This window comes from Alexandromys fortis, unplaced genomic scaffold (assembly GCF_014885135.2).
Source record: "Alexandromys fortis isolate MF-2015 unplaced genomic scaffold, M_Fortis_MF-2015_v1.1 scaffold_152, whole genome shotgun sequence".
In the NCBI taxonomy this organism is placed as follows: domain Eukaryota; kingdom Metazoa; phylum Chordata; class Mammalia; order Rodentia; family Cricetidae; genus Alexandromys; species Alexandromys fortis.
In genome coordinates this window covers 3000698-3015169 of record NW_026068045.1, presented here as the reverse complement: position 1 = coordinate 3015169, position 14472 = coordinate 3000698, and the positions used below count along the sequence as shown (strand labels likewise).

The window sequence follows — 14472 nt, the reverse complement described above, 5'->3', positions numbered from 1 at the left end:
TTTTATAGTAGAATTTTATCTTATTTAAGATAGTATGTGTGCACAGCATGTGGAGGCCAGAGGGCGGCATAGGGCGTTTTCTTCAGTTACTTTTCACCTTATTAATTTATTTTTCATTAAAAAAACTACATCTAATGCTGGGCAGTGATGGTGCACACCTTTAATCCCAGAGCTTGGGAGGCAGAGGCCCCAGATCTCTGAGTTCAAGGCCAACCTCATTTCCAGGACAGCCAAGGCTACACAGAGAAACCGTGTCTCAGAATATAAAACAACAACAAAGTCACGTCTGTTTTTATTTAGTGTGGGGCGCACATATCCCGTGGCGTGAACATGGAGGCGAGAGAACAGCCTTCAGGAGTTGGCTCTTCTTCCACCACATGGATTCCAGGGGTCAAACCAGGCTCCCAGGCTTGTCAGTGAGGGCCTTCCCCAGCTGAGGCAGGTCGTTGGCTCTCGCCTCCTTGTTTTTTGAGACAGCTTGTCTCACTGAATCTGGAGCTTGCCAATTCAGCAAGGTTGACTAACTAGGAGTTCTCATACTTCTGCCTCCTTAGCACTGGGTTACAGACTCTTGCTGCCATGCCCAGCTGTCACATGGGTGCTGGGTATCAAACTCAAGACCTCCTGCTTGTTGGTAAACATACAAATGGAGCCATTTCCCCAGCTCTATTTTTTTTAATTGTGTGTTTTATGCACACAGATACATACACATGTAGACACTAGAGGACAAATCTTGAGAAGTCAGTCCCGTCCTGCCAACTTGGATCCAGGGATGAAGCTCAGGTTGTCAGGACTTTGTGCAAGCGTTTCTACCCACTGAGCCCTTTGCTGGCCTGCAGTTTCTGTCTTACAGAGTCAGTCTCTGATAACCCAGGATGGCCTTTGGCTGGATCCATAGGTGAGCAGGGTCTAGAACTCCTGGTCCCCCTGCTCCACCTCAGAAGTGCTTGGATTACAGATGCTTTGGGGCTTGAATGAGAATGACCCCATCGGCTGGTGTGTTTGCACACTCCGTCTTCAGTTAATGGCACTGCTGGGGAAGGGTTAAGTCACACACATATTCCTAAGGTGTGGCCTTGGAGGAGGTGTGGCTTTGTTGGAGAAGTTGTGTCAGCAGGGGTAGGTTTTGAGGTTTCAAAAGTCCACACCAGGTGCCTCCCCCCCCCCCCGCCCCGCCTCCCCTCCAGGTCAGTATAGGAAGCTCTCAGCTGTTGCTCCAGGACCTGCTGGTATGATGGTAATGGATTAACTCTGAAACTGTAAGCAAGCCCCCAGTTAGATGCTCTCTTTTATAAGAGTCTCTATAGCAACAGAGCACTGTGCCTTGCTAAAACTTGGAAAGGAGAGATGGGGGTAAACACACCATAGCCTTCACTCAACCAGACCCGATCCCCAGCCACCTTTATCTGACTCAGCAGCTGGGGCACACCAACAGCGCTGCAAACATGTACGTATCGTGTGTGGTGTGACCTCATGATGGCTACATCCCTGGCCATGAAACACTCTAATTATCTTACAGAGTCTTACTCTGTGTGGCCTGTGGTTGACCAAGACATCTTGTGACTAGTTCGGGACAGTGGCATGTGCAAATGCCAAAGAAAGCATGAGCTGGCCATGGCTGTCCATGGCTGTTAGACTTTCGTGAACATGACTTTGCGTCTGTTCTGCCCCAGCACTGCCAAGCTGCCCTGTGAATTCTATTTTCTCTTCTGCTAGCAGAGGGCTTTTTGCAGGCTCTGCAGCGGAGCCCTCAGCCAGCAGGGAGCTCTCTCTGTCAGCGTTTCTATCTGATCTCCTGCATGTGGAAAATAAATGCATGAACTTGATGCCTGTGCTAAGTTTTATCCTTATAGTTGCTTTATCCAATGGAAAATGAAAGGCTGAGAATATTGATATGGTAATTTGGTGGGTCGTTGGGTCAGCTAAATGCCACCTCGTTCAGACCAGGTGTGGAAGTACTTGCCTATAATCCTAGCCCTCAGAAGGTGGAGCCGTGTATCAAGGTCATCCCCAGCTGCTTGAGGCCAGCCTGGGCTGCAGAAGACTTTGTCTCAAACCCAAGACAAAACAAAGCCCAGATTTTTGTTTGCGAAGCTCAGAGGGTTACTTGTAAGAGCGGTAACAGCCATACTCTGTCTATGACAAATTGCTTGCGTAGTCACTGTTCTATTGCTGCGAGAAGACTCTGTGACTAAGGTGACTTAGAAGAGGAAAACATTTAATTGGGGCTTGCTTACAGTTTCAGAGGGTGAGCGCATGACCATCATAGTGAGAAGCGTGGTGACAGACCAGTGTGGTGCTGGAGCAGTAGCTGAGAGCTCACAGCCTGATTGGCAGGCAGCAGAGAGGAGCCTGGCCGGCATTGGTTTTTGAGATGTCACAATCCACCCTCAATAGCACAACTCCTCTAACAAGGCCACACTTTCTGATCCTTTCCAAACAGTTCCACTAACCAGAGATCAAGCACTCAAACACAGGAGCCTATGGGGCCATTCTCATTCAAACACCACAGCCTGCCCAGCGGTGGTGGCACACGCCTTTAATCCTAGCAGTTAGGAGGCAGAGACAGGTCTCTGTGGGTTCGAGGACAGCCTGGTCTACAGAATGAGTGCCAGGACAAGCACCAAAGCCACAGAGAAACTCTGTCTTGAAAAATCAAAACAAAGAAACACCACCGCGCTGGAAACAACTTGAAAGCCCTGAGAGTGGACTTCCGCGCTGAGATGAGAGTAGGTAAACTATACCCACAGGCCATGGAAACGTGACTGAAAAAAGCACAGCATAGAACACATAGAAACCATTTAGGAAGCTCAGAGACCAAGTCAGGTCACAAAAGAAGAGGCCTGTGGGGAGGAGGTGGGGGCTTGTCTCTTAAAGGGGCAGGACAGACCATTACACTAGCTTTGAGGGACATTCTGGGTGTTTTATACTTTATAACTCTCATGAATACTGCACATAGTAGTTTGCATGTGTACTCTGTGTAAATATGAAATGTTAAGGGTATATCATTGAGGAGTACGCATGAATGTTTGCTAGAACCAAGGCCTTTGGAGACCCTGGGAAGCCTTCCCTCACACTGTCAGAGGGCTTGGGCTCCTGCGGCTCTGGGTGTCACCACTCAGGTAACACTGTGGGCACTGTGTGAACCCTGCCGCAGAAGCTGCATTTCCCATAGGTGGAGGCCCTCTGGTGCCCAGGCATGCCCGCCTCCCAACCTGGTGTTGGAACCTTGAATGCTGGTTGGTACAGGGAAGGCTTTCTTACTATGGGCCAGAGAGGTCTAGGGAACCTCCTCAGACTCAACTGGCTACAAGATGACAAGCTGCTAGTTTTAAAAATTTAATTTAATTTTATCTTAGTGAGACAAGGTCTGAGACTTTGGAATCCTGGCTGTTCTAGAGCTCACAGAGACCCACTTTGCCTCTATTAAAGGTTAATGTGGGTGGTGTGGGCCACGCCTTTGATTCCAGCACTCTGGAGGGAGAAGGCAGGTGGATCTCTGAGTTCCAGGACAGCCAGGGACACAAAGAGAAACAGTGTCTTAAAAAAATCAAAGAAGAAGGTAGAGGAGGAGGAGAAAGAGGAGAGAAGGAGGAAGGAGGAGAAAGGAAGAGAAAGGAGAAGGAAGGAGGAGGAAAGAGGAGGAAGGAGTAGGAAGGAAGAGGATGGAGGAGGGAGGAGGAGGAAGGAGGAGGATGGAGGAGGAAGAAGATTAACAGTGTCCTCTTATTTCTTTAAAATAATTTATTTTATTTTTATTCTTGCATACATGTCTATAAGTGTATGCTGTGTGTGTGGGGCGGTTTGTTTGAAACTGGCTCAAGTTATAGGCAGTTGTGAGCTGCCCTATGTGAGTGCTAGGAGAACTTGGGTCCTCAGAAGAGCCGCCAGTACTCTTAACCACTGAATCTCTCCAGCCAAAGTCTAAGACTCAAGAGGTAAAGAGAGAAAAGCAAAGTGTCCTACCATCTTCCAGATGGTAAAGTTGGAAGGAGTCATGAACGACATCCGCGTAGGCAGGCCCTTGATTCTCTGATGCAGGGTACTTGAACATGGCCACTGGCTGCTGGGGACAGTCAGGTGGCCCTGGCTTGACAGTTGTAGTCTATTTGTGTAAGAAAGAACAGGCCAAGCACCAGAAAAAACCTCTTTCCAAGGAAGAAATCTTTGGAGGTCAAAGAGAGACTCTTGTATTTATCCTCAGTGTCTGGAACACACAGAGGGACATGAGGTCAGACACTCTGGCAGTGGGTGGCTTTTTTGAATCCTTGGCTGTTGGGAGCTGTAGATCCCTGGCCCCTTGATTTTCTCTGAGCAGGAAACCCTTATGGCAGGCTGGTGGGCCTGCAGCTGAAAGATCCCTGTATCTGCTGCCCCTGAGCGTTCTTGTGTCAAGGATGACCTGTGTCCCTGTGTGTGTGTGTGTGTGTGTGTGTGTGTGTGGTTTTAAGTCTCCAGCTTACTCCCTGGCAGTCCCGTAGTGGTGCGAGAGCTACAGGACCGTCTTTGTTTGGCGTTTTATACTTGGCCAGATGTGTTGCTGCTGCTTGGTGACATGACGTTAGACATTTGGTTTGAAGAGTCACATATGCCTGACCTGAAAAGGCCACGTTTCCTAGACTCCGTCTCCCCAGCCAGTGTGGATAATTTAACCAGGCACTTGGTCTCATTTTTATGTTAGATTCTCTGAGTTCTTAATCTGAACTAAGGACTAAGTAGGCTGAGACTCCCCAGGCTAGCCTTTGGTGCTCTCCTTGCCTCAGGCTCCCAACTGTGGGGTTACAGACCTGAGTCACGGTGCCTGCCTGACTCGGTGTTTCTTAAATCTTTAATCTCCTTTTTCCTCGTGTGTAGCCCCCCCTTTTTTTTTTTCAGGGAATGAAAGATGTGTTGTTAGTTTTTACTTCCCAACTTGGTTCCTAGAATAAAAACAACTGTACCCAGATGTTTATAAGATAAGTGGGTGTTTAGATTCCTGGTTGGAGCAGAGAGAGTCTGAAGCCTGTCCAAAGCCTTGGCCCTTTTCTCCTTGCAAATACTAATTCTCTGTGTTGGTTTCCACCTATAAACTGGGCCCATGTGCACCCTGCGACACTGAGACTTCTTTTGCGTTTGTGCATGCTGGGTTCCTGCTTGGTATTCTTCCCTAGGTGAATTCATTTGTGCCTTTTGTCAGTTTGCAAGAGGGTGACCACCGTGTGCCAGGCACTATTCTAGACACTCACATAAAATAGGGTGCTTGTTTTTGTGGTACCTGGAGTCCTTTTTTCTTTTTTTTAAGTTAGGGAGTAGGTTTTTCTTTATTGTATGTGTTTTGTTTTATTTTGTTTTGAGACAGGATTTCTCTGTGTAGTCCTGGCTCCCCTGGAACTTACTCTGTAGACCACGCTGGCCGCTGGCCTTGAACTCAGAGATGTACCTGCCTCTACCTCTTGAGTGCAGGGATTCAAGGCATATATCACCACCGCTCAACTTATTTTTAATGTTTATTTAATAATAAAACATGAATACTAATATTATTGTGTGTATGGGGTGCGTGTGTGCCAGCCATAGCGCACATGGGCTCAGAGGATGACTTTGGGACTTCGTTATCTTTGTCCACCTCGGGTCCTTGGGCTTTCATGACAAGCGTCTGTACCTGCTGAGCCATCTTGCTGGCTCTGTGGTAAAGTCTTGAGGTAAAGACAGATTTGCGTTTGGTTGTGTGACAGAGTGGGGAAGCCCATACAAATACGGGCTTAGGTCCAGCTACGACTAGGGAAGAGCGCTGAGGGAAGGGTGTGAGGCTGAGACCTGACATACACAGGATTTTCTGCTGTGGAGATGGTGTGGGACAAGGAAGGGGAGTATTAGGACCCAGGCAGAGCACAGCAGAGAGAGCGACACTCTGGACCTTCCCAGTTGGTGGTGAGAGGAGGCCCAGAGGCCAGGAATAGGTGGAAGGCGCCCTAGGCCCTTCGGAGCATCTGGATCTTCCTTCTGTGGGCAGAAACTCTTTTCTGTTTCAAGAGTAGCTCTGACTGACTCAGAACTTTCTATGTAGACCAATTTGAGACCTCAGCCTCGATCTCACAGAGATCCACCTGCCTCTGTCCTCCAAGTGCTGGGATTAAAGGTGTGCACCACAGCTGTCTCCATGAAGGGTTTCTAATCAAGGGAGCAGGGTTGCTTGCTGGGTCATGGCTTGAGAAGGTACACTCTAGCAGACAGCTGGGTGGTCTGGGAAGCCAGGCAGATGTGATATAGGCTGGACCAAGGGAGGCCTTTGATATCTCCAAATCACTAGCAACGTCCCATTTTCAGGTTGCTGTGGCTCATTCTGTGTATTTTCTTCTCCAGAGGTGGCAAACAATACGGTGATTAGCCTGCCCGGGGCCACCGTCACCCTGATCTGCCCTGGGAAGGAAGCAGAAGGCAACACCACCATTCAGTGGGCGTACTCTGGCTCGCAGCACAGACGGTGGACTACCACGGGGAACTCACTGCTTCTGAGGGCAGTGCAGCTCAATGATACGGGCAACTATTTATGCTTCCTGGATGATCACCTGGTTGGAACTGTGCCCTTGCTGGTAGATGGTGAGTTTTGCCCTCAGTGACCTTGGAGTTGGCTCCTTGGCAGCTCCAACGTCCTTAAACACGCCCCTGCATTCCAGAGAGGCTCCCCGATATATCCTTTAAGTTAGTTGCTCCTGGAAAGAGGCCACTGCTCTGCCTGTGATTTGAGGACGTGGCTGGTGGTGGACGCTGGCTGGCAGATTTATTAGTGCTGGACTCACAGCCAGGCATCTGGGCTCACCTCCTGCTGCATCCCTCAGATGCCTCTGGCAAAATAAAGTGAATGTCATCATGTTTGTGTAGAGTGTTGACAAGATTAAGAGTGTGAGGGTGAAAATTCTGCCCAGCCACACATGAAAGCCTCAGATGGCACACCCCAAGGGTTATCAGGCTAGGGACTCCCTGGCCTCCAGTGAAGACTGTAGGGCCCATGCTCTCTGTGCAGGCCCCTACCCTCAGCCACGTCCTCCCTTGCATCTCATATAATCCTTCCAGTGTCTCTGTTCATGTTACGTCAAAATCAGATAACTTCAGATGAGGAAACTGAAGGGACTGACTGAGTCTGTGTGAGGCCAAAGGTAAAGGTTCTGTGTCATCTTCTCGATCCTTTGGAGCAGTGCTCCCAACCTTCCTAATGCCGAGACCCTTTAACACAGAGAAGTGCTCCCAACCTTCCTAATGTCGAGACCCTTTAACACAGAGCAGTGTTCCCAACCTTCCTAGTGCCGAGACCCTTTAACACAGAGCAGTGCTCCCAACCTTCCTAATGCCGAGACCCTTTAACACAGAGCAGTGCTCCCAACCTTCCTAGTGCCGAGACCCTTTAACACAGAGCAGTGCTCCCAACCTTCCTAATGCCGAGACCCTTTAACACAGAGCAGTGCTCCCAACCTTCCTAATGCCGAGACCCTTTAACACAGAGCAGTGCTCCCAACCTTCCTTTTTCTCAGAGCAGTGCTCCCAACCTTCCTTTAACACAGGGCAGTGCTCCTAACCTTCCTAGTGCCGAGACCCTTTAACGCAGCTCCTTATGCTGCGCGAACCCCCAACCATAACGTTGTTCCGTTGCTACTTCATAACTGTAGCTTTGTTACTGTTATGAATCGTAATGTATTTTTGGAGATGGAGGATTGGCAGAGGGGTCGTGACCCACAGTTTGAGAACCACTGCTTTAGCAGAAGCCCCAAAAGGGACGTTGCCTTTCTTCCTTCGCTGGGCATCTGCTGGCAGTGTGTCCCTTTTTGTGGCTCCAGGGTGAACGAGGTGTCCCTCAGGAGGAGAGATGTGCATATCAGATGTGCCCAGGAAGCCTGGCACCCCTTCATCCTGCTGAACTCTCTTTCAGTTCCTCCAGAGGAGCCTAAACTCTCCTGCGCCCGGAAGAACCCCCTTGTAAGTGCTACTTGTGAGTGGTTCCCAAGCAGCCCCCCCTCTCCTACGACCAAGGCTGTGCTGTTTGTGAAAAAAATGTAAGTGATGGTGGGGGCCGAGTGTTCACAGGGCCCAGAGCTGGGGGCACAGGTCGGGGGGCCGCAAGGAACCGACGGATTAACTGGACAGGGACCATTTTTTTCTTCTTAGGTTTATTTTACTTTGTGCATATGAATGTTTTGCCTCCATGCATGTATGTGTACGACATGCATGCCTATCAGATCTTGTGTGTTGGGTCTGGGGTGGGGGGGCATCGCGCAAAGATGAGAACACCACCAAGTCAAATAAGCCAGAAGCAAACTTTATTTTAGAAACCAGATCCTAGGAAAACCAGAAGCAAACTTAAAAATGAAAAATAAAAATAAAAAAACACCACAGGGCACAGAAGCTTATCAGCTAGCTGAGACCACAGCTAGAGATGGTGTTTGTTAGGCTGTGGCAAAAGGCTGGTTTCTGAACCCACTTTTTATAGTAGGGGCACCAAGCATTAGCTCTGAACAAAGGAAGTTTTATGATCTTTCCCTGCGTGGGTCAGTCAACAGAGACCCTAAGGAGAGACAGTGGTGGGAGCAGTGATGGGGAGCAGGCAGTGATGGGAGCAGTGGTGGGAACAGGCAGTGATGGGAACAGGCAGTGGTGGGAACAGGCAGTGATGGGAGCAGTGGTGGGAACAGGCAGTGGTGGGAACAGGCAGTGGTGGGAACAGGCAGTGGTGGGAACAGGCAGTGGTGGGAACAGGCAGTGGTGTGAACAGGCAGTGATGGGAACAGGCAGTGGTGGGAACAGGCAGTGATGGGAACAGGCAGTGGTGGGAACAGGCAGTGGTGGGAACAGGCAGTGATGGGAACAGGCAGTGATGGGAACAGGAAGTGATAGGAGCAGTGATGGGAGCAGGTAGTGATGGGAGCAGGCAGTGATCAGGAGCAGGCAGTGATCAGGAGCAGGCAGTGGTGGGGAGCAGGTAGTGATGGGGAGCAGGCAGTGGTGGAGAGCAGGCACCAGAGCAGAATCACTGGGAGTGTGGCTGTACTGCAGGACATCAGAAGCAGCGGTGTGCCAGGGCAGGGCCTTGTGCTCTGTGGTCTCAGGTCTCCGAATGAAGGGCCTGGAAAACCCCAGCACACGTGAAGAACTGCCATACTACAGAACCAGTGTGGTGACCAGTAAGGGCAGTCTCAAGGTCCACCTGAGTCAGAGTTGGGTACCTGTTTTCAGGTGGCAGGGAAAGAGGAAGTGGGGGGAGGGGTGTCTCAGGTGGAAGGTGAGGCAGGGTGGTCTCTGACCTTTATTGACCTTCTTCAATCTTCAGAATTCTTTCTTATTCTATCTTCTCCCTTCTGTTTTGTGAGCTTTGGTAACCTGAGAACACATCCAAAGGCTGCTGCATAACCTGAGGGGAGATCTTTTGAGCCCTGGGACTGGGAAGGACTTTTTTTTTTTTTTAATTAGATTCTGTTTCCTTTATAGTGTGAAGGACCAGACCCAGGAAGAAATTCACATTGAATAGGGAGAGAGAGAGAGAGAGAGAGAGAGAGAGAGAGAGAGAGAGAGGAGAGAAGGGGAGAGAAGGGTGGGGGAACAGAGCTAGCTCTAGAGAGTCCCTCCCCTCCACCCTCCTGCACTGGCTGGGCTCTGCCTTAGACCTTATCAGATGAGATGGGTTTGACGCCATTAGCATTCTCACTTTCTAGGGAGAAAAACAAACACTTGGGTAGAAAAACTAATGGGCGCAGACCTCAGCTGAGTAGAAGCCTGGAAGCTAACCATCAGTTCCCAAGCTTTCAATCCCTGGGCCAGACTTACTTCTCTTGAGAAAGAACAGAATTTGCTAGAATGTTTGTGCCCCTTCTGTTGTACCACACAGCAACACTGCCAAACCAAACAGTGGCTTCCAGTTGCCCTGCCCGTATTCTCAGAAGTTCAGAAGCTTCTCCTGCCAGGTGGAAATCCTAGAGGGTGACAAAAATTACCACGTAGTGTCGCTGTGCGTTTCAAACAGTGTCGGAAGCAAGTCCAGCAGCAATGTGGCTTTTCACAGTTTAAAAATCGGTAAGCAAGTCCCATCCCCGCAGCTGCTTCTGTCTACCTCTGGGAGAGGCAGGGGAGGTGTGCAGAGGGGCTCGGGAACTGGCTTTTTAACTGCTGAGAAACGGATGGGGTCTTCTCAAGATGAACATAGGAGTGATCCATTGATGAGTTCTTGCCTTACTGGGTGCAAGCCTCTAGGGTCCATTTAAATAGATACAATTTAAACATTTCTGGGGAGTGGTGTAAGTCTGCCTGGGAGGGGGGGGCGTGTCTGCAGAGCCTTTGAGGGTTTCTTCTGTACCATGCTTGCTGCTGCTTAGAAGCCTTGTTCCCACTCCACAGTGCGGCCTGACCCCCCTGTGAATCTTGTGGTGTCCGCCATACCTGGAAGGCCTCACTGGCTCAATGTCAGCTGGCAAGACCCTGAGTCCTGGGACTCACGCTACTACATGCTGAAGTTTGAGCTTCGATACCGACCTGTGTGGTCGAAGACGTTCACGGTGTGGCTGGTAATTCATTCTCTTCTGGAGTTTTACCCTGTAGTAGCCTTGAACTCATGACAGTGCTCCCACCTTAACCTCCTAAGTGCTGCAATTACTAAAGTGCCCAGAGCAAAACTGTTTCTAAACAGAAAAATGCCCCTAGATCCTTGGGGAAGTAGGACGCTAGAAAAGAAATGGGTTCTGGGTCTAACTTTGTACCTTTCTATTCTTCATAGTCTTGGCTGTGTCCTTATAAAATGAGGCTAATAATGCCAGACCAGACCCTGACCTGTCTGCTCGTGAGGACTGTACAGGCTCTATGTAAAGCAAGACTGCAGCTTGTAGGGTTGTGGAATCCACAGTGATTTCAGCCTGTGGCTGAGAACAGTTCCATGTCTCTGGGCCTCCAGGGTGGTGTGAGCCTGTCTGCCAAGTGGAGCGGTCAAGGGTGCTCTCTCCCTCTAGCGCTGCCCCACCAGGCCGCTGGGACTCACCGTGTGTCTGTCCTCTGCTCCAGGAGGCCCAGCACCAGTGCATCATCCGTGATGCCTTGCGAGGAGTGAAGCACGTGGTGCAGCTCCGTGGGAAGGAGGACCTTGAGACCGGCCAGTGGAGCGAGTGGTCCGCGGAGGCCACCGGCACTCCTTGGATAGGTACCTGGGGCTGTGTGGAGGGAGCTTGGCGGGCGTCTCAGCGCCCGAGTTTAATATGGCAAGCCGTGCTGAATCAGCCTCCCCACCCCTTCATTTCATTTCGTTGAGAGAGTGCTTCATTTAGTCCTGGCAGTCCTAGAACTTACAATATGGTCAAGAAAACCCTGAATTGCTGATTATCCGGCCTCCATCTCTCAAGGACTGGGTCACTCCATGTGCCGCAGTCCTAAGTCTGCCAGCTTGTCTGCACTTCTCGCTAACGCAGCTGCTCTCAGGCCTGGAGGGTCAGAGTCTAGCTGCACTCATCCGAGTCCGGGCCCTTTTCTCCGTGTGCTCCCTCCTTCCTAGTAGGTGCGCCTAAGTTGACGGCAGCAGGGAGGGGGGTGAGGGCAGAAGGATGGAGGCTCTCAAAAGAATTATAGGTGTGATGCTATTTATCTTTAGGAAATGACAAGGTGATAATGCTTTGGGGGAATTATTAAAAGCTCCCAAAACGTGTATGTGAGTCCCCAGTCCCTGCTATGACAAAAATCTGAACAAATCAGCTTAAGGGAAAAAGAATTCTTTTGATTCAGGGTTTCAGAGGACAGGACCCCGTTGGCTGGTTCCATTGCTTTGGGTCTGAGGTGGGACGGAACACAGTGGCAGAGAAGGTGGGACAGACCCGAGCTGCGGACCCCTGGGCACAGAAGCAGGAAGCAGGAGTAACCGAGTAGGACGGGATGTCCCCTTCAAGGGGGTACCCAGAATTGCTTTCTCCAATTAGTTCCCACCTCCCAGTAATATCACATTATGATTCCAAGTCAGGCGTGTTGGTACATGCACACCTTCAATCCCAATACTCGGAGGCAGAGGCAGGCGGATCTCTGAGTTTGAGGCCAGCCTGGTCTACAGAGGGAGTTCCAGGACAGCCAGAGCTGCATAGTGAGGCCCTGTCTGGAAAAACAACAGTAATAATTGAAGAGGGTAAGTCAGAGGCAGAGCCTGAGCCGTGCGTTCTGCACTGTATTAAGACAAGCCCGCGGCAGGTGTGTGTCAGCTGTGCTTCCTAGCCAGACCTAACGTCACGCTTCCAGTAAACTCTAGGAAGCTGCGAGGGAGACAGTCACTATCAGCAGTTTGTTGCTTCAGAACTCAATAGGTAACCCAAACTGGGCTCAAATTCAGACTCAGCCTCCCTATTTGAGAGGTTACAGGCAAGTAACCTCTCGCCACTCCCATCTCCTGAGATTTTATCAATTAGTACATGCCCGTGGGAAAGAGTTCAAAAGACTCATGATTCTGCCTGTCAGCTGGTACCTGCTTTCCTGAACCTACTTTTATGATGACACTCCAGAACGAGAGAGGGGGGGGGAGATTACCCTACTTCTTTGATGACATTTCCCAGAGATGCATGGCTCACCGTCCCTTGCAGCAGGGCATCTCGTTGTCCTCAGCATTTGCTCTAGAATGGATCTGGGCTCATTTTGGGGGGTGGGTTACATCTCCCCAATCCTGTAGCATACTTGAACCAAACTAGTCATGCTTACATTTTAGCCAGAAAACCTTTATCTTCAATGTCACTGATTAGCAATTTCCCAACCAAGGCTCCTACCCTCCTACCACGGTCAACAACACTCCCTACCCCCACCCCACCTTTCTTGTTTGTTTGTTTGGGGTTTTGTTTTGTTTTTCTAGACAGGGTTTCTCTCAGTAGCTTTGGAGCCTGTCCTGAACTCCCTCTGTGTGGACCAGGCTGGCCTTGAACTCACAGAGATCCAGAGTGCTGGGATTAAGGGTGTGCACCTTCACCACTGGGCCCTGATAGGTGGGCACAATGTCGTCCTAGTCACTTTGTGAGGGTGTAGCTTATGGCGCTGTGCGAAGGCATTCCCGTACAGACCAACAGTCGTTTTGCCTTCTGTCTCAACAACTTCGTTTGAGACAGTTTCATGACCCACGTTAATCTTGAACTCACTTTGTAGCTCAGGGTGATGTTGAACTTCTTGTGTTTCTATGTCCGAAGTGCTGGGATCACAGGTGTATCTCACCACACCTGGTTCCTATGGTGCTGAACACAGGGCCTCGTGTTTGTTAGACAAGGACACTACAGATTATGCTACACTCCCTGCCCCAGTCATGAGCTTTAGATAGTCATAAGCAGCTCTAAGAATTCTTGTTTGAGGGCTGGAGAGATGGCTCAGGTGTTAAGACTAAGCTCTCAACCAAAATTACAAGAATTCCTGTTTGGGCCGTGTGTGTTGATGCACGCCTTTAATCCCAGCATTTGGGAGGTGGAGGGAGGTGAATCTGAGTTCCAAGCCAGCCTGGTCTACAGAGTGAGTCCTAGGACAACCAGGGCTACACAGAGAAACCTGTCTGGGAGAAAAAAAAAGACTTACTGTTTGAGGACCAGAGAGGTTATTCAGTGGATAAAGCCTTTGCTTTTCTAGAGAATTCCAGTTTACTTCTAACACCCACATCTGGTGACTAACAACCAACCTGTAACACCAGCGCCCTCTTCGGGCTTCTGCACAGAATGGACACACACACATACACACACATGCACACACATATGCACATACACGCACACACGCATGCACACACGCGTGTACACATGCACATACACACATGCACGCACACACGCATACACACACGCGTGATACACACATGCACGCACACATGCACACACGCGCACACATGCATGCACATACACACATATACACATGCATGCGAACACAGGCACACACGACTTTTAAGAACCTTGACTCCTGTTGTTTTCTTTGCTGTGCTAGGAGGCCCAGGGCTTTGATTTACCACTGATTTACATCCCTGGGCTCAGTCCACAAACAGCTTCTTCAAAAAAAATTTTTTTTTGGCTAGGTGTGGTGGAGGCAGGGGCATTCTGTGAGTTCGAGGCCAGCCTGATCTACGTAGTGAGATCCTGTTTACAACAAAAGTCCACAGCTTTTTCTTGATGGTGGCACAAGGTGCACGGCATAAAATTTACTTTGAAAGCTCTTGCAGGAGATTTTTGAGGTAGGGCCTCGTGTGTTCCAGGCTGTCCTGAACTTTAGCTCCGAGTACTGGGATTGCAGGCACACGCCCCCACCCCTTGTTGTTATAACTCTGTGTGTGTGTGTGTGTGTGTTTGGAGGCCACAGGTCAGCCTGCTGTGTTCTTCCTCATGTACTGTGCCCCCACCCCCCGTTTTTTGCTATAAGTTTTCTCGTTGGCCCCTGTGCTTGCTGAGTGGGTTATGCTGGCAGAGTAGAGAGACCCTGGGATGTTCCTGCCCCCATCCCCTTACCCCCAAGGCATGCCCCCACACCTGTTTTTTTTTT

At 50.0% G+C, this 14472-nt stretch overlaps 1 protein-coding gene across 1 annotated transcript in view; it reads left to right on the top strand.

Annotated features, from left to right (window-relative positions):
• Positions 1-14472, top strand: part of Il6r (interleukin 6 receptor) — a 48141-nt gene that overhangs the window by 20314 nt on the left and 13355 nt on the right. Inside the window, exons 2-6 of the mRNA XM_050166404.1 lie at positions 6340-6576; positions 7901-8024; positions 9851-10035; positions 10357-10523; positions 11014-11149. Coding sequence (XP_050022361.1) covers positions 6340-6576; positions 7901-8024; positions 9851-10035; positions 10357-10523; positions 11014-11149 — 849 coding nt within the window. The remainder of the gene's footprint in view (positions 1-6339; positions 6577-7900; positions 8025-9850; positions 10036-10356; positions 10524-11013; positions 11150-14472) is intronic.